Genomic DNA, 20,375 nt, shown 5'->3' with positions numbered 1-20,375 from the left:
TTGCTCGGTCTTTAGCTGCATCAATCTTTCTCTTTTACTCTGACTAGCTTCCTTGTGGAAAAGCATGCCCCAAATCATGGCACTACTATCTTTCAACAGGGGCATTGGGTGTTCAGGTTCACATGCAGTGTTGGTTTTCTGACACGCATACCATTTTAAATTTATCTTATGGCCTGTTACAAACTACAAAACTGACTTATGCCTTTTGTTTTGCTCAAAGCTGACTTTCTCCTTGCTTCTTCTTTCATAAGAGCAAGATTTGTAAAATTCACAATTAATAGCTGTGGCGTCAACAGCTTCTCTATTTACTAATTAGATCATTTCTGAAGGTGATTGGTTACTTAGGATTTTATTTAAAGGTATCTGAATAAAAGGGGAGTCGATACAAATGAAAACCAAACTTCAGATTTGTTTTAAAAAAGTGAAAAGCTATTCAGCTTCACTTAATCTTCAAACTTTTCATTATGTGACAAGAGGTCGTCAGGGTTATGAATATTTTTGCAAGGTACTGCGAACGACTTATTTTGACAATTAGTTTTTCCTTAGCCTCTCTTTGGAAAACATGCAAATAGACAATTGTAAGATTTCTTGGAGTCGTTTCCTTGTCTCCAAATGTTGAACTGATGGCTGTCCAGTTACAGGTGCACCAAGTCACGGCCAGTTATGGAGGTACTGAACCCCAGGTCCATTTTTTGTACAAAAAAAAAAAGGCGCCAACATTTCATTTTCTGTCACTTTAGTTCGGTCTGTGCACTCGTCCAGCTTTGAATCTTGGACTAAAATAGTGGCTGGTCTCCTGGCAGGTCTGAGTCTCTTATCAATTTGGTCCACCATCGACATGTACTTTTTTTCCCCAGAATGTCTGAGCTGTGAGAAGAAGACACCAAAGCACATTCATAGGGCCTCTAGACTGGATAAAGACCCCTGGTGTCACCCACAGAGACAGCCACATCCTAGCTTTAGGTGAAGCCTGGACACACTCCTCAGCTGGCAGCAGCCACATGAGTGTAATCTGGCTGGTATGGCGAGAGGAGCCTCACGGGCCCCAGGATGGTGGGGGTCCCAAAAGAGGACAAATGGAAGGAGCAGACGGGAGTTTGGAGGAAGTGATCATCTACGTAGATTTGGAGAGATCCCGGGGCTGAAATGGAAGACTTGTGTGTTCTTTTTTTCATTCCCCTCTTCTTTAACGTGGAAACGACACGGTGCGAGGAGGAATACAAGCATGGACAGGACACAAACAGAGAGACAGACAGTGATCTTATCCTCCTCCAGATCTGAAACACAAGAACAGAAGGAAAAAACAGCTGCAGGAAGATAAACACAGACGGGCAGAAAAATGGCATGAGTATGCAAATCTAGCTTTACAGTCAAAGCAGAGGTTGCATTGAGATGCATAGTTGTCAAGCAGGAGTGAAATAATCCTAAAAAAACATCCAAATAATCTTAACGAATTAAGTTACAGGTTGACTATTAGATTTTCTAAGATTGTACCTTCCTCTTCGAATGTTCCTGCACCACAGAAGCAAGCCAAGAAAGGAGACAAAAAGTCAAAACATGTTGAATCAGCAAGACCGGGAAAGTATAAAAACAATAACTACAATAGCGTTTTGTTTTTTTTATTGTTAGAACATTGCGTAAAATAGGACAAAATGAAAAAGCATGAACACTAGCTGCACAAAACAGGCAAAATATTAATTAGAATTGAATTAAAACGTCAAATTGTTTCTATTGAATTAGCTCTGCTGAATGACACTGTTAGATTTAAGTACAAGACATAAATCCAACAATGATAATTCAGTATGATATCCATCCGACAGTCTCTCTGAAATGATCTTCTGTCAGAATAAAGTGGTAAGATCACATTCAGCAGAAACTGTTAATAAGTGTGACTAGTAGGAAGAAACTTGCTCATGCACACAGTGCCAGCCACATTTGAGTACATCTTTTCAGAGAGGAAACAAAACCAATGTTAGGAAGTAATAGTTTTTAAGAAAGCCTCCTGTGCGCTCCGAAATAATCATTTAAAATAACTTAACTGTACGCTTGAGCACATTTGTTAAATTTTGGCAAGAGAAAAAGATTGAGATTTTTGGCAACAATCACTCTAGATTGGTCTGACATAAAGGATGCCATTTTGTGAGAACCCAAGAATGCAAATAAGAACATGCTGGACTTTACCACCATGTGCAAATGGGTCATTCCTGGATTTTTCAGCTAATTAATAATCCAAAACATTTGGCCAAATCAACAGAAATGGTTGACAAGACACAAAGTCTACCATCCTCTTGATCTGCAGTCCTGTATATGAGGTGGGTGACCTCAAGAGAAGAATGCGTGAAGAAAACAGAACTCTGGACAATCTGCAGAGATTTTGAAACATTACTTCTTACTGTAAGATTTTTTTAACCAATTGAACAAATGTACTTTAATTAAATGTTTTTTTCCTAAATCTTTGAATAAGAAGTTGTACATCCAAAGAAAATGATACATGACTTTAGCGATTTTATATGCATCCTTACCAGGAGTCCTAATAAATGTGGCCAGCACTGTCCTACTGACCCTAAAAGGAACGACAGCATGCAATAAATCATAACCTTTCAATTACAATCTAATTCATCAGCCAGGAGGAGCTGTCCTTTTAGGTCAGATCTTACAGAGGGAACCATAGCGAGCATGCAGAGGCGGTCTGTTGCACTAGAGTGAGGGGACTCAGGGTTAGGATGAGGCCTAGTGAGGAAAAATGAATAACGGAGGCTTGAACAAGGTAATAAAAATAGAAATGGAAAAAGTTTGCTTAGGTTAAGCCACCATGGACAATACTGTACAAAAGTCTTGAGTCATCCCTCATTTATTTTTAGTGTCCTTGCAAGGTGTTGAACTTTCTTCAAGTGAACCATTAACAGAGACCACTTTTGTAGGTTAAAAGAAAGTCTTATAAATAAATTTGGGATTCTTCAGAACTTTTGAAAGGTAATGCAAGTCCAGAAAAGCAAACAAAAGTAAAGGGGAACTTCCAGACATGGCACCAGTGGTGTAGATCAGATTGATTCTAACAGATCCTGGCAGAGAAATATCTCCCTCCTGCTCAGTCGTCACTGCAAGAGGCTGAGCAGGACGATGCATTTACATGGAAGGAAACGTGAGCAAAAACAACCTCGATAATGATTTGATTTCAAAACCTAAAGCGTTCAAGCGTGAGAGCGTCTTAGAGTTCACTCCCCCAACTCCCCTCCCAGCTACTGGGCAATGAGTTGCAGCTATTTCAGACTGGTGATAGCGGGAGGGGTGGATGGGGGTTCTTGAGGTATAAGCAGACAGGTACACAAAGGCATGCCAGAACTCTTACTTAAATCCCCATCCTGTTCCCCCTAGGACTATAGCTGCCAGGAGAATAGCACCTGCGATGGACCCTATTATGATATTGGTGCCACTGGGACCTGCGCAGAGGGAGGAGGGGAGGAGGAAGGGTGCGGAGAAAGAGGAGGGGCAGAAACGAAAACAACACCACTAAAAAACACACGTCAGAAGACCGCATCGACACAGTACGACATCAACTAGAGAAAGAGAGAGGCAGATGGTGAGAAACCTGCAGACAGAGACAGAGAGATGAAGGGGAGGGGGAGACCATCACGTTGGGTAACAGGTGAGCGAGGGAGGTTCAGGGGGACAACAATTACACGAAGAAAAAAAAAAAGGAGAGAGAGTTGTTTTACTTTGTTCTTATTCCCCCTTTCCTGCTCTCTCAGCTGGACACCCTCTTGCTCAGGGTGGCAGTTTTGGGCCTAAAAGAGCAGCTGCTTAATTGCTCTGTCTCATTGGCAGACTGCAAGAAAGTAAGAGACACTTAAAAAAAAATGCAGCGCCTGAAAAAAAAAAAAAACACCTCTAAGCACCGCACACATTTCAGCACGTATACGCTCAACACACACCTACAATATAACAGCAAGGCTCGACAGGAAGGAAAACACACGGCTTAACATCTTCATGACAGTCAGGTGAGTTATCCCACTTTGTGGTTTCAGCACAGAGAGAAGGTGGTGAGAAGAGACCATGAGCGGGGGATTATATGATGAGAGAGGCAGAGAGAGAGACGGGAACGTTTGAGTTCTGCTACTGACCTTTTTTCTCCGGGCCTGTCGAGATGGTGGGCTCAGGGATCGGATCGAAAACGCTGCAGTCCTTTCCTGTGTAGTCCTGGTCACAGATGCACTTCACCTCGTTGCTGCAGGTCTGCGGGGAAGAAGCAGTTGTTGTTGTTGTTGTTGTTGTTGCGGGGCGGTGGGGAAACAGTAAGCAAACAAAGTGGTAAAAATCAGCAAAAAATGGTCCAGATAGATTTTTTTCTCCTTAATAAATGAAAACATTTCAAAACTTGATTGATTTTGTATTTATTCAGGCTATTTTAGTCTGATATTAAAATGTGTTCGATGATCTACTGTAGAATATTAAAAACTGAAGGAATCTGTAAGTGTACAAATACTTTTTCACATAACCATATTTGATCTTCCAGTCAGTGGTCAGTTTTCAACACAAGACACCATAATTTAACTTTTAATATCTCAATAAAATGGAATAAATATGGAAAGTAATACAAAGTAAAGTAAACTTTATAAAAAAAACAGTCTGGTACTAAATCCATATAAAATGTAAATGGTATATTTAAATGTATAGATTTGTTTTATAATAAAGAGACATAATCAATTACTTTAATCTACTCCTTTAGGACAGCTCATTTTATTCTTGAATCAACATTTTTTAATTGTAAAATGGGTTGTTTTTTAAATATAAAAATATGGAGTGAAATCCTTAATTTTTTCTCGTTTCTTTGTGCTGATTTTTTCACAAATAAGGTATTTTGGTTAAAAATATTGAAAAAAACACTAAAGAAAACCTCAGATTGTGAAAATTCCAATATATCTTTATTTTTTAATTTGATTTATCTTAATTTATTTTTTTGACATAAATTTTAATAAATATCAGGACGTTTAAATGTTTTAAACCTTTACTCTATTACTGAATGCCTCTCAACGCAAAAATAAAAATCAACAGAATGTGGGAAATAAAACAAAAGTAAATTACATTAAAGCGCCAGAGTTTCAACCACCTATATTACTTTCATAAGTACTTTATAAATATTGTTTACAACATGAATCCATAAACATAGGTTTGGATTTTATTATGATATTATCCTATAATTATAGGATTATTTAAATAATCCTGCTGAAAAATAACCAGTTTAATAATCACCTACATTTTTCATCTAAAATCAAATCATGTTCTGAATGTCTTTACCCCGTGGTCAGAGCAAATGTGTCCAAGTTTAGATCCTGTACAGGTGCTGAGGTTAAACGCTGCGACAGGGAGGCAGCGTCTCTCCAAACACATCATGTTCGGACCGCAGGGCGTGCCGTCCTCCACGTAGCCCATGTCGGAGCCATCCTCTAGCAGAGCGTGGCCACCTCTGGGTGAAGCATCCAAAAGTGTCACATAAGTGGAAGAAGACAATTGGAATTACAATATTAAAAGTGAATAACTTTTTTTTTTTTGCACTGTTAATAGCTGCAGATGTGCTGCAGCAGCTTACCTGCAGTCCAGGTACTTGTTCTGATGGTACAGGGTAAAGCTGGTCACCTCACCCTGCAGATCACCAAATTTTGGCTTTGTTGTGACGTTTGCACAGAAAAGGAAGCCACATAATACATCCCTGAGGTGAGAGAAATAAATACAAACATCTGGCTTTAGTTATAATCAGCAGGTTGTGTTTTGGGGGATCCAACTCAGAACTCTGCAGCTTGTTTTACTCACGGCTTGTTGCACTGCAGCCAGCCTTTCCCTTCAGCCCCCCGACCACAGTTCCCCTTCTCTGTACCTTCAGCGTTCAGCTTCTCATAACAGAACCTGTCTGCTGAATCTGATCAAGGATTAAAAGTGGAGCAGTCAATGTAGATCACATGTTTATGTCACAGGATGAGATAATTGTTGTGTCTGATTGTAAACACACTATAGCCCCAGAGTCCTTTGCACTGTCCATCGCGAGTCCTGCAGCGTCCACCATAGCAGCGTCCCTATGAATGTTAAACAGTGCAGGTAAAACATCAAACCCCAGCATTAGAGTTGGAAGATATAATGATCCAGATCTTACCTGGCTGATGTCACACATGTAACCGTCCAGCTTGTGGACATTATGAGGGCACTGCCAAGGAACAAAACCCCATAAATAAACATTCACACCTCATGCATCAGTTTCATCCAGTGTTCTCCACAGGAAGTTTCACCTGGCTGGAGTCTCCTGTGCAGGTTTCGGGAATATCACAGTCGTTCACGGCCTCTCGACATACAACACCTCTCAGCTCATACTGGGAGGCAGAATAAAAGAGACTTAAAGTTGTTGAAAACGTCATATAGGTGTCATACTGGAGGTTTAAAATTTAAAGGTTGACGTAAAAGGAGGAAATCTATTTATTCAGCATCAAATCAATGAATAAATATAAAGAGGATTATTTGCTTGTTCAAATCTCACTATGCTTATGTTTAGCAAAAATCTTCACCTGATTTTGTGTATGTGGCTAATCAAATTTCCACCAATGCTTTAACATTTGTTAAATGTTAATTTGGCTAAAAATCAAACTGGAAGCCACAAACGTTTTTTCTTTTCTCACATCTGCCACTAGGTGGCATAGTAGAGTTTCTTTTGATAAAGAATTAACCCTTTCTGCAGCATTGTGGAAGGAAAAACGATAAATGGAATGGATTTCTACCTTTATTTCAACTTAAGCGCATTATTATGGATTGGAGAAAGATGAAAATGAATATTTTTTTAAATGTATGTGGTATGTGCATACCAGGTCATGCATAAACAGATGTGGATTCATGTATTGTTGCACTCAATGTGTGTAAAATAGGACTTGGAAAAAGAAGCATTTCCAAAAATGTGTACTTCGTTTTGCATCAAATAGCCTAAGAGTGTTCTATTGCTTCAGAAAAGCTTAATATTAGCATCATTTGACCAACAAGCAAGGATTAAGTTAAAGTCCAAGTAGAGTGGAACAAATTCAACATGATTATCAGGTTTTTGTAGAGCAAATTTATCAGGAAAATGTGGCAAAAGGCAAAAATATGCAGGTGAAACTATTTCTTGTTTTTCCTTGTGCAACTTTGATTCTTGTTCAACTTACTTTACAGCCACTGCAGCAGAGTCCATTGCTGCACATGGCATCATGGGTAAGAGTACACTTTTTACAACAGGCTCCTCCGCTGCGAGCACATTCCTACAGCCACAGACAAAAAAATAATAATTAAAATCTGTTCCACTAAACTCTACAACATCTCAGGTCAAAATATAAGCTTAATGTAAAGGAAAGTTGGCTACTCACCACCTGGGATCCACAGTCACACTCTTCTCCTGGCTCCACAAAGCCGTTTCCACACTCTGGAGGGTCCAACAGCTAAAATAAAAAAAAAAAAAAAAATATATATATAAGATAATACTGTGTAGAAATATAGAGATGAATGAGGCAAGGTGTACATCTATACGATTAATCTATTGAGAGATGGACATTGCACCCCTCATTATCCTCACCTTATTCGGCTTGTTGAAGAGGCAGCTCCCACCTCCCTGGAGCAAGAACTGGATGTACTCGTCAACACTACAGCGAGAAAACTTTCTGGGCAGATAAAATCTGTGAACACACATATAAGCACACACACACTCAGACGCTTGAAGACCAAGACATACACTAAAACACAAACAGTGCAATGCTTTTTGGCCGGTCAGGAATGCCAGATCAACCGTGGGTGTGTGTGCCAGCACTTTGCAATCTGACACAAATGTTCCCATCTGCAGTAAGATATAGCTCAAATAATTCATATCTTTATTGTCCCATCTGTCCGGGGGAGCCCAGTCCAAATCACTCATGTAGTAAATACTTTTAGTTCACATTTTCTAATACTTTACACAGAAATTTGGCATCTCCTGTTAAGGCAAAATTTATTTAGGCTTCAAATAAGAAACTTTAAATCTTATGAAGGTGTTAACTTGTTTAAGCGTTAGCAAACAAATAGGATAGAAACAGCCATTTTTACCCGGTGTCTTCCATTATGCAGCCCACCCAGGCATCTGGGCATCTGCAGTCACCTGAAAAAGAAGAAGAAAGAAACACAACATAAAATACAAAGAATAACTTCTATTCTTAAACACCACAGAAGAAGAAAGGAAAATATTACAACACAGAAACTTTTTAGAAACTGTCAGAAAGCCTGGCTGGCTATTTTGGGTTCCTGCACATTATTTAGGTCACAATTCCATCTGTTTTCAGAGTTCTCAATAATTTAGATTCAGATGGATGAATGGGAAAATAAAGTCACACAAAAGAACCAATATTTTAGTATGATCAGTTCTTTGCGTATTGATTCCTGGATGAGTGCTGATTAGTTTATTTCTGCATCATTTTCCAATTTTGTCTTTGCTTTTTTCTTTTTGTGTGTGTGTGCAACTTTTCTGAATATGAAAACAAATGTCCATACCCCCAAAGTTTTGGGCTGATTTTTGGTCAGTTGATATCCAATTTTAAGGCGCTTTGCCTCAAAATTGGCAACGTGTCCTTTTAGGACACTCAAAAGAAATTTATTTAAATTCACTTTCTATAAGCTAACCCTAATATACTGACCAGAACCACAAAAAATAGAAATGGGCTTTAATACAAAAGCCTTTTATTTCTAATAAAGTTATATATAGGTACTATATTTAACTCAATTAGATAACAAATGTTAAATATAACTTAATTAGAAATAAGATTTGACCAATTTTAAGTATGCATCCCCATAATTTATCAAAAATATTTGACTAACAATATAAATAAACTCATAAGTAATGGTAAAATTTCAATGTATGAAATTGTTTGTGGATATAAATACGAGTGCAACAGCTTGGGATGAAATAGTGATGAGTATGAAGTGGAGGTATAAAATGGTAAAGGGGTGAAATCATATTGAACCTCTTTGTATGTTAAGTTGTTTTCTGTTGTCTTACCTGCTGAGGCTCTTGCGTTGTTCCATCTCATCCCGATGTTCTGGCCAAGACTCTGACACAAGGTGATGGCCATTGCCCCAACACTCCCATACTGCAAGTTAAAACAGACTTACTAAAATTTAACAATTATTTGAAACAAAATAGCAAAGAAATAGAAAAACTGACCGTGACACGTTGTTCTACACATAACAACCATCATAGTTTGAACAATTTTAAAGGAAATTCTGAAGCGTAGCTTTCATTATAAGTCAGAACAGACACACAAAATACATGTAGAAAACTACAACAGAGAAGCTAAGATTATTCATCCTGATTTCAAATGATACTCTTAACTTCCAGATTCAAAACAAATACGACTACAGTGTTGTAATCAGCATTTTCTAAATTATGAGCATAATGCCAAATGTACCTCATTAATTCCTCCTCCTTTCGTTGGAGAACACACCCCTCCTGTGTAGGCTGTCCCACTGCGGCTACTGTGAAATGTACGCCCTCTGAAAAGCACAGAAAACCCATCATTTAAAAATCAAATCTTCACTGGGATCTAGAATCTAGATTCTTAGCATAAACACTGTTGTCGCCTTCGTACGAGAAAAGATGAACAACGTCGCTCTGCTCCCTGATGCTGTCCTTCCTGTACTTCATGAAGTTCTGCAGCGTGATTAGCGGGTCCTCCACGACTGGCATCAGGTTCTCCGAGGTCCAGGTCTCCATGGCCACCAAAACAATCCTGGTGTTCAGCTGCTCCTGAAAGATCTGCCGACAAAGATCGACTTTTGTTATCGCGACTGCAGAGACGTGAAATGAGAACATACATCCTGACAGGTTGTGTTTGTGCAGTTAGGATGTAGGAGGATTTATGGTTCCTCACCGTGTCTGCTGTGTTGACTACAGCTTTGGCAAAGTTTTTGGTTTGGCTGCTCGAGCGACGCAGCTGCACAAACTGAAGAGAGAGAAAAGATCCACAGATGGCTTAGGAAATGGATCTTTCATGCACTCCAGCACACAATGGTATGGATCTTTACTGACATAAAAAGTAAATCCAAGTTCATTTTCATAAATACAGGCAGTCCTGATTTACTGGGGTGTTTTTCTATTTTTACAATCCTAGACTGTTTCAGGGTTGTTTTTTTTTATTACAAATGGATTGGCATGCATTACATTCATCAAACAAACGGCAAACTGCTTTATTTGGGCACAGCTTCACCAATACCCAAACATCCATAAATATGCCTTCTCCTGCTATCAGTGAAGAAAGACAACAAACGGGGGTAAAAATAAAACAAAATGTGACATCTGATGCGGAGTGCTAGAATTACGTTTTAAACTCACCAGATCATAGTCGTTTACCACCATGAGCTCAATGTATTTGGTCTCTGTCTGGACAGAAGGCCTGCGGACAAACCTCTTGGATCTTCTCAGCCCCCCAGTCACCTGCTGGTCGTCCGTTTGCTCCGGTCTACTGTCATCTTCAATACTCTCACTGCTGTCCTGCTCACTGTCCTCTGTACACTCTGAAAACACATATTCAGAGCTGCAGGTATGACATTTTATCATTGGGGGCTGCATGGACACACTTTTTCTCCTTTGGGTTTTTGATTCTTCTGTGTTTGTATCTTATATGAATTATTGCTTGAATGGTGTTGCCGTATAAGCACATTTATTTGTGTTGAGTAACTCAGTTACTTCTTATGTTCTGTTTCTTTTACATTTGAATTTATGCTCTTAGATCATTGTCAGGCTTTTTGTTTTTAGTTTGAAAATCCTTTGCATTTTTGTTCAGTTAATTGTGAAGAACATGAGAAATGATGTAGAGATGTTTCTCTTTGTGCACTCAGACATTGTGAAATAAGCAAAGTAAGTGCTGTCCTATTGGCAAAGGGGATTTGTAAAAAAAAAAAGTATTAGCACCAGAAGTACTAATAAATAGATTATTTTGAAAAAAATAAATAATTTGGATTAATGTGTTCAACTTAAAGGTTTGAGCTTTTTTACACATCTCTACCAGAGCTGCCAATATGTGTGTATCTAAACCACATTTATTCGGTCTTGATATGCTTTTAGTGGGAGCCTGAAAGGTCTGTTTTTAAGACTGCTCACCTGGGCAGTGCTGGGAAAGTCTGATATCGGGCATCCTGCGAATTAAGTGAGCTCCTTCTTCCTAAAGTAGAAAACATACACAACAGTGGTTACCTTAGGAGTCTTTATCCCTCAATAATTGTTCAGAGTGAAATGTCTTAAGAAAAAATAAATTTCTCTGAAAAACGTCAGGTATACAACCAAACTCCACCAAAAAGGAATGTCTGCTCCCCATCAAGTTAAATGCCTCTTCTATTTATATCATCAAGATTTTTTTTTTACATTTTACCTGAATTGTTGGTAAATTGTGGCTAAAACCCACAATTCATCACATATTTTAGCATAGGTTCTCTAACAAAATGGTTACTAAAGCTGGGGTTGTTATCCAGCAAGGGTGAAGTATCAGGAGCCAACAGAAAAAAAAAAAAAAAATCTAACTTAATACAATAACTTGGAAAAATAAAATTGTGCTATAAATGCTAAAGCAGGTTAAGAAAAACAACAACAAAAAAAACAATCTGACCAATAGATAAAAACACTATGATGCTATATTGATGCACTCAATTTCTTTTTAGTAAAACAACTCTCTTCCACTGTTATTTTGTGGGGAAACTGAGAACTTTTGGATGTTTTCCTAATTAAACCATTTTCAGCTTCCCCTACTGTGCATTTAAGTAAAGGTTTACCTTCCAGCTCGTATTGTGAACAGGCTCAATTCCATAAGAGTAGAAACCATCAGAGAACATCCCACTGCAAAGCAACAGAAAGATGAATTAGTGGATGCAGGACAGAAAAAAAAACTTAAGCAGAAAAGAAAGGTAAGCAGGATTTGAAAAAAGGAAATAATGGTTTGGTTTCTCACCAGAGGCCGTGACAAGTGGAGACAGCTGCCCAGGACGCTGGTAAACCTCTTAGTCTTCCTTGGTAGTAGCAGTGCTCTCCTCCCTGTAAGGAAAACAAAAACATACTTCATAGAAGACCCCAGGCTTTATATAGCTGCTTTTCTACTTCATTAGATGCCACCACTCTTCCTCTTCCCTCACCATCAGTTACAGCATAGTTGGTGACCTACTTGAGTTTACTCCACTCTCCTGTTCTTCATTCACAATAAGGGTGGAGGGGGAGGTAAAGCACGCTCAAGGATCTCTCCAATAAATCAACACTCATGTTGCCAGCACTGTTTTGATTTGAGAATTAAGTGTAGACTAAGCAGGCTAAAATTCAAGGACACTACTATCTGTGCACGCTTCCTTGCAAGGCTACAGCCGCGGGGGATGTGCCACTATTACGGGAGAGAAATGTTGCTTCACCTGAGTCAAACCGAGCTCAGCGGGGTGGGTCTCGGGCTGAAACGACGGCACAGATCGGCGTGCCCTGAAAGCAACACGCCTGGCACGTCCAGCCGCAGCAGCGTCGACACGTGAGGCCTACATCCAGCTGAGTGACAATCTGGTTAGACTGCAGGTCTCCACTGCCAGCCTCTCCCTCCCACCTCCAAGAGAATAAACCGCCTGCCTACAAACACACATACATGGCCGTAATGCCAAAGCGCATCGTGCCTTTGTTTTAACTGGCATTTCACTCTTTATTCCTTTCTCCTTCCTCCTCCTCTTGCTACAGCTCTGCTCTTCCCTCCCTCCTGGTCTTCTTTCATTCTCTTGGCTGCCAAGAACTTAATGATGCTGCTGAGCTAACCGGTTGCTGTGGAAACAAGCCCGTGATTGGTCAGGGGGACTGAAGGAGAGTTTGGAGCGACTGTGGATGGGGGCATGTAGTGCTGGCTGGGTAGATGGGTAGGTGGGTGATTGAGGGGCAGTAAGTGATATATTTGTAGAAAAAAAAGTATGAAAATCACAACCATCCCACATGGTGATCAGACCACTTATATTGCTTAAGTTTATCCCAATGCCAATGTTATGGTAAAGTTTGATATTCGGTCACACACTGCTATCTTGGCGAGTCTGTGTGGGTTTGTGACACTACTTTTTTTTTTTTTTTTTTTTGCCTTGAGCGTTTTAGAAAGGCTTAGGCCAACTGCCAGGCAAGCTCTCATATTTGCACACCAGTAACACTCCTGATCAGTGTCTGAATGGCAGCCTACTTTAGAGCAGAAAGCACATAATGCACTTTCTATAAATAGACAATCCACCAGGATGAGATCAAACCGTCCAACCATGAATCTAAAAATTGACCTTAAAAGAGGAATCCAAACAAAAAGCGTCTCTGCTTCTAAATTTAGTATAATTACACAAATATGCATCTATTCCCCCAGCAACAAACAATGAGACCGGAAAATTCAACTTGAGCATGTCAGTGTGAACAAATATTCATGCTAATCAATCAAATTAGTAAGTCATCTTTTTAAAAAACACAACCTGGCTCGATGTGAAACACTGGTTTGAACTTAAATCTAATAACTGGTTGTGACGCCATTCGTAGCAATAATTTTATTGGCAACAGTTTACGGTGACTGGCAATGAGTGGTGACACTTTTATCAGTGTCACCTGACTATGCTGCACCTTTAATTTAACTAATCTGGGTATTTTTTATATACACACAGTATTAATCCTGGGTTTTATTCTACTTTTCTATAAACCCAATTAAAACTTTCTGTGGTTTATGGGTTTTTTTTCTGTTTTTTTACAGCTTTCAGTCTAATGACATTTTCTATGATTTTAGTGATGTGTGAACCTGGATGACACACCCACATTTCTCCATTGCATGACAATAAAGGATTTCAGATTCCATTTTATATTAAATAAATTTAATCAATGCAAACTCCACTTTGAAACTGGACACTAATTTTGTTTCACCGCCACTTAAAATCGCAATAAAACAAAAGTAAATCATTTTAAAATGTGAAGGATCAGTATGTTAAATGGTCTGCTCAGGACAAGTTGTGTTTCTTCAAACTCTGATTTCCAGGAAGAACGACTATAAAGAACAGTCTGAAATGCTGCACTGCAACTCTGGTCATCTCTTTAAACCACTAAATAAAACAAGTCCCCCATCAACACTGGCATCAGCAAATATTGCCCCGTAGTGAAGAAGAAACTCTTACCACAGACTGAAGTGGTTTGCCATTGTAGTTAAAGTGCCTCTCCACATAATCTGAAGACAGCAGGTGACTGAAAGAAGAGGAGAGATAACCATCACAATCTGTGCCAGGATCAGAGAAAAAGTATTCTGGGATATCTCACACCAAAGGTTTTCCCCTCAGATGTATTCCACACAGAATTACCAGCCCTATTAACATGCTTTGCTATTAAAACGTGTGTGTGTCTGTGAGAGTGCAGCGCTGGTATTCCCCATCTTGTCGTGCAACATAATAGAGGCGCTAAGTGCATTTGCGTATGAGCGGGGAAAATGCTAATGAGATCAGCTGCAGAAGATTAGGTGTGCTCATTGATACGAGCAAGGATGGGAAGAAAGAACCCAAACGAAAACAACACATCTGATGGTACTAACTGGTTTAGTTCCAGGTCAAGAGTGAAGGTGTGTCCGAAGGCTTCGACTTGAAAGCAGCTCAGAGCCAGGTGGACAGGCTGCAGACAGAATAAAATATTACTCACACACATTAACTGCTGCAGTAAAACAGTTATTACATTTGCCACTTTGCCCATAAACTCATGAATAATTCAGCAGGGATCAATACACCTTGAAAACATCCCAACTAATTTATTATGTTGACTGATAAAGGCCCTTTTGATTGACAGAGCTGTGCCTGTTTGATATGTGACAGAGCATTGTGAGAGGAATGATAGAGGGGGCTTGACAGTCACAGAAGGGAAGTAGGTGGAGGAGGACAGAACTAGACGTTGATTGTCTATAATCAGTCAAGCTGTGTCGATGTCCCCAGTGGACAACTGCCAGCACCACGGAGGTGAGAAGACAGTAGGGCCGGAAGAGATGAAGAGAGATCTACTACACTGGCAGCTCTGACTGTGCCAACCTGGCTTTGATTTCTGTCTAGAGGAACAGGGTCCCAGTGAATCATTGGGCTTTTCAATAAAATGCATCACTGTCCACAGATTATTCCCTCCAGCGAGCACAGACACCATATTTCTCACCACTGACTTGGACAGGCTGAAGTAACTGCACATGCGACAGTGCTGAAACTGTCTAACAGGACAGTTTCATCACTCAGGCCATTTTTGGAAACCATCCTGGTGCTTTTATTGATAAAACACAAACTTTATAAGTAGATAAAGTTGTAGATGGTTAAAAAGTGTGTTTTCCTGCCAGAGCTCTGCAGCATCAGATCATTCATGGTTTTAAAACGAATGATCACTCTCAATTATTTTGTCAGCAGTGGATTGTGTCAAAGAGCTCACACACTGGCAACCATCTCATCTACTCTCAAATGTTTGCACAACCCAGTTACAATGCTTGCTTTGTTTTCAAAAAATGAAATCATGATACACTTGAAAGCTTTTCCACTTTTAATGTGACACATATCCTGTGCATTTTATTTGAAAATAAAGACAGTAGGGGACACACGTAAATTTTAAAAAGTCTGTTGTGACTAAAGTTTAGCATCAAGTCTTCTTTGTTTACAGTCTATATGGATGTGACATCTTGACTGTTGTATTTGCCAACTGAACCCTGCAGAAGATCTCAAAATCTCTAAGAGAGACGCAACAGTTTTGCGTCAAATTTAGTTCTTGGCTCTGGTTTGGTGTTTCCAGAACTTTAAATTTCAGCTCAGAAAGTCATGTTTATGTGGAATTGAGCTAGCTGATGCTCAGTGATACTAAAAAATAAAATCTCTCTTAATTTCTTGTTTCTAGCAGACAACAAGGGAGTCAATTGAAGAGCTTAAGACAACTGCAACTTGACAAACAAAGCTAAATGAGGACTTAAGTTAAGGCCACTCTGAAGGTTGAAAATGATTAGTTTCATGTTTCGACTTGGATCTTCTGATAAAAGTGCTATAATTGAATAAAAGAAAAAACTCGATGGGAAAAAAGTTTGCATTTTTGAACTTCTGAATTAGTTTGTGTGACTTTCCTGTCACCTCACTGTAAAGTTGGCTTACCTGTCCACTGCCACTCATTGTCTTGTGCACTATAAGAGTAATGAATTTAGCTTAAAAAAGATTTCATGCAATTTATCGGCTTCCTTATCCAGATAACTTATGTTGAATTTGGCATTTACAGAATTACTGATTCCGTGAAATTAATTATATCTGAGTTAGTGAGTTAATTTACCACCATTAGTTTAACCGCATGTAATTGGATTTCCACTGAGATATTTTTTTTTTATAAAAACTGTGATTTTATAATTTTTTGCAAAGGTTCCATTTGATTTAATAAAAAAATAAAGTAAAATCCAACAATTTTACCAAGGGAAGGAAATAAATGTAGGTTTACTAAATATGTTCCATAAATAAATATTAATATTATTCAATATATAAACTTGGCACAGATGCAGCTCAGTCAAGCAGAAAATCATTGATAAGTTCATTTAATTTTTTACATTTTATTGCAAAACTGAAACTCACAAATTCACTGAAAGAAGTTAATGAAAACCCAACACAATCAGACTATTACAGTAAATTTGAAAGTATGTTAAAGTACTGTTTAATATATAAACTCAGTATAGTTATGGTTTTATTTTACATGAATTATGGCATCAATGCAGAGTGGCATGCAGGAAATCAACCTGTAGCCTCTTTCTCCAAACATTTTCTCCATAAACTTCCAAAAGCGAGCCGCCTCTGAACTCCCTCTGCTCATTCATAAATCCCAAGTGGAGACGGTGATATCCCACACAGCTGTGTTTACAAAGCTAATAGATCCTGCAGTGTGGGACGACAGAAGGTGCCGTGTGGCATTGATGTCAGCACTACGAGAAGTTTCTCCATCGCCTGCATTTAAAGAAACAAGAACTATACTGGCGATTCTGCTGTTGGTCGAGAAAACGTTTGACTTTAAATAATAAATTGTATTTTCTGAGTCTTTTTTATGTTTTGCCAAAAAATAATGAAAATTAAGGGAAATAAGTCACTGTGTGTATTAAATCAATATACTATGCTTTTAACTTTTGGAACCAACTTTATTCCAACTGGAATAAATCATCAGTTATATTCTGACTCACTGAGATGCACCTATGTTTGGCCACCAGAACAACTTTACTCAATCTTAGAATTGATTTCATGTTTCACCGAATTGCTTTCTGTTTTGGAGAAATGCGATAGCCAAACTACGGCATCATTGTTCAGTTTATTTTCTGGATGCCCATCTAGCAAGTGGAAAGTCTTGGTAATTGGAGTGACCAATTCATCTATTTTGAGCAAAACGTGATGTTGCAGAAAAGAGAAATGGGTTCAGATCTTCATCAAGCTCAGCTGTTTCTAAATTTATCTGCTCCTTATTTAAAGCATCTTCAATATTTCAAAAAGAAAAGGGCAGCATGTCGTGAAAACGTAGAAATTCGGCTTTTTAAACCATTGCAAACTGGCATCTCTTTTGTGCACTACATGTTTGTAATTATACAGTAGCACTGTCGTGGGATTCTGACATTCTTGGTAATTTTTCATCAAATAGAGAGACTCAGAGAGATGACTCAAATAAATGGCAGGGAGTGTTCGAACCATCCTGCACTTCTCACACAGACATGTTTCATATTTAATGGGACATACTTTGACACACCACTGAATAATAAAAAAGCCTGGGAGGGGCTCAGTGTGGTAACGAACATGACGTCCGAATATCTGATGAAGGGTCATGTGGTGATGACAGCAGAAATGTCAAAATGTTGAAAATATATGTACAATTCTGCCCACCTAACAGGCTGTTTGGGAAGGTTTACACAATCCAGAACAGAAGTCAGCATTTAAATGAGTCACAACCATTTCACTGATATCAATGCACATTGATAAATCATGTTTTTCAAAGGGAACTGAATATTGTGCAGCAGGTTTCCTAATAGACACACAAGTATAACACTAACAGGAAATGAACAAGTTGCAACATTACCACTGTTTATGCATAAAGGTATACTTTTACGCATTTCAAGGAGCATGCACTTGGTTGATATTTCTATCAACAAAAAACAGTGGGTTTTATGAGTTTTAGCATATTCTATGAATAAGAAAGAAAAGTTAGATTCATCTGCCGATTGCTGATTAATGACAAAAATCCCATCTCTTGCACATCTTTAAATGACACCCATAAATATCAGTCTGTGTTCATCCTGCCCAATAGGTTTTGCATTACATATCATGTAGCAACAGGGTAGAAACTGGAGAAGAAAGTGAAAATCCATTACATTCAGGGATGCTTTTGTTTTTAATGAGATCCGGTTCTCATTCTTGGGTTTCCCTGACTGAGAACTCGCTGAGCAGATAAAGGTGTCAGGGAACAGATGTGTGAATCTGAGAGGTGACTTACCAAGCTGTCCCCACTGCTGTTCTTCACCCTGGTATCCAAGAACTCATGAGCCATTTCCTCCTCTGACTTGATCTGCTGCACCAGTCGCTTTGGATAGGTGATCTCAGTTTCCCCATTATCCAGCTGGCCTGAGGGGGCAAACCAGTCCCACAGTCCTCTATCTGCACCTGGACAGGAACAACAGATTCCAACAGAAAACCTTGATAGTTTTAATGAGCATATAGTAGGAATAATATGTGGAAGATCATTTGGTGACCTAATTTAGCACCCTGTAGTTGATTGTGTTTGATCAGTGGCTATTTTAAGACATTTATTTGATATAAAACAGTGTGTTATGACGGAAATTAATGTAGTTATGTCAGTCTGACTCTCATAAAAGGCATATAATGGGTCCTATTATAAGTAAATATTGGTTTGAAGGTAATTTATTAAACATTGTGGGTTTACGTGTTAAGAAGACGTTTATTGTAGTAGGTGGAAACATGTTGATGCAGCAGATCTACAGGGCGGTCAGTGAGCTATTCTGGCACCGAGATCCTGCATCAATAAAATCCCGGGCAAGAAAAGGGCCGCTCAAGGGGGAAAAAAATGCAAAGGAAACGAAAAGGGTGCTCCCGCTCTCGATCCGAACAGCCCCCCTTTTCTTCCACCTCCCCCTCGCTTACCTGACACCGCAAGCCTCTCGCCCACTGCACCAAAGACCATGAAGCACCACACCGCCAGCATGATCTTCACATATTCCCTCCGATTACCGCATGGAGAACCCCCGCCAAATGTCAGGAAGCCCGGCAGGTGGAGAGGAGGAAAAAGATCAAAAAACGCACAGCAGAGATGATGGCGAGGATCCAAAGTTAATCTGCTAAACATCTGATGATGCGCGTCCTCTCATCTCTCCCCCCTCTCTACCTCTCGCCCTCTCAGCTCCGGTCAGCACTGCCACGGAGAGTCTGGATTTGCATATCAGAAAGATGAAAAATGAATCGATCCGGGCCTACAGACTGATCGGCGATGGGATCGGCGAGGAACGAGAGAGCGCGCATCGCGGATGCATCGCACCGCAGCGCTGCGCGGATGCGTAGTAGGCGCTGGGTGTATGGCTGGAGTTGTATATGTGTGTGTGCGGTATGCGGAAACGGAGGGATGGGAAACCGAGCAGAACTGCGAAGGGTCTGCGGCGAGGAGGACACGTGGGGCCGCGGTACCCTCCTTTATCCCGCACAGCCTCCTCCTCCCGTTGCCATGCAGCCGCGCAGGGAGCGGATGCGGCAGTCCGACGGCTGGAAAGCACGGCCTAAGAAGAGCCAGAAAGGAGATCGACGAATAACAAGTTCATTCAGGTTGTTAATGTGTGGATGTGAACGGCGGAGACACACACTTCAGGCTGCCATTTCGACAAGGATGCAGGTCTGCAGGGGATTAAGGTGTGCCCCGACTATCAGGCGAAAACAACCCTGACTCATCGCTGCCTTAATGCTTCAAGTTTGTTTCTGTGGTAACAAGCTCAGACAGTTCAGATTCATTTAGATTTTTGTAATAAAACTTAAATCAAAAGTCTTCAATGTGTGACTTTGTGACTACTTTTTTCCTGAAACTAAAATACAGGTGTAAAAAAAGCATCACACAGCCTTGTCAGAAGTTAAGGGGATTTACAGCGTCAGATAAGTAAAAGCTGAAATCGTTTTCTCATTTGTTGATGCACGGGAGGAGCATGCATCTGCAAAAAGAAACGAAAATCTTTCAAACTTCTGTCTAATTAGACTACCGCATAAAACATTAAATTGGATAATGTATACAGAAATATTGTGTTATCATCATCATGATGTGTTTTATGATGTCTCCCTTTAGTTCAAAGGGAGACATCTGACTTGAC

General features: G+C 39.6%; 1 protein-coding gene across 2 annotated transcripts; it reads right to left on the bottom strand.

Moving 5' to 3' along the window:
• Positions 1-1,091: 1,091 nt before the first annotated feature.
• On the bottom strand, positions 1,092-20,018 carry LOC114159619 (disintegrin and metalloproteinase domain-containing protein 11-like). Of its 2 annotated transcripts, none has more exons than XM_028041617.1 (26): positions 19,171-20,017; positions 18,506-18,672; positions 14,580-14,656; positions 14,173-14,239; positions 11,973-12,055; positions 11,797-11,860; positions 11,132-11,192; positions 10,364-10,545; positions 9,903-9,974; positions 9,621-9,787; positions 9,441-9,525; positions 9,032-9,122; positions 8,086-8,137; positions 7,583-7,682; positions 7,377-7,448; positions 7,179-7,271; positions 6,279-6,359; positions 6,146-6,196; positions 6,005-6,068; positions 5,809-5,914; positions 5,588-5,707; positions 5,296-5,464; positions 4,122-4,233; positions 3,350-3,440; positions 1,495-1,512; positions 1,092-1,277 (listed from the first exon to the last, which is right to left on the bottom strand). In XM_028041617.1, exons 1-26 carry the CDS (start codon positions 19,370-19,372, stop codon positions 1,262-1,264), a joined length of 2,463 nt encoding a protein of 820 aa, XP_027897418.1. In that variant the 5' UTR covers positions 19,373-20,017; the 3' UTR covers positions 1,092-1,261. The 2 variants fall into 2 exon arrangements, 1 of the variants encoding a protein (XP_027897418.1); XR_003598624.1 differs by lacking the exon at positions 3,350-3,440 and adding an exon at positions 3,717-3,826 and having other exon boundaries at positions 1,208-1,277; positions 19,171-20,018.
• Positions 20,019-20,375: the final 357 nt, after the last annotated feature.

This window comes from Xiphophorus couchianus, chromosome 16 (genome assembly GCF_001444195.1).
Source record: "Xiphophorus couchianus chromosome 16, X_couchianus-1.0, whole genome shotgun sequence".
In the NCBI taxonomy this organism is placed as follows: Eukaryota; Metazoa; Chordata; class Actinopteri; order Cyprinodontiformes; family Poeciliidae; genus Xiphophorus; species Xiphophorus couchianus.
The sequence above is the reverse complement of the archived record's forward strand: the minus strand, read 5'-3'. Positions and strand labels throughout refer to the sequence as shown.

Coding starts and splice junctions, on each gene's coding strand:
- LOC114159619 (XM_028041617.1), bottom strand. CDS start 19,372: ATGTTTAGCAGATTAACTTTGGATCCTCGCCATCATCTCTGCTGTGCG. Junction 10,546..11,131: donor ACTTTCCCAGCACTGCCCAG/GTGAGCAGTCTT, acceptor ATGTGTTTTCAG/AGTGTACAGAGGACAGTGAG. Junction 6,360..7,178: donor TCTGCTGCAGTGGCTGTAAA/GTAAGTTGAACA, acceptor TCTGCCTCCCAG/TATGAGCTGAGAGGTGTTGT.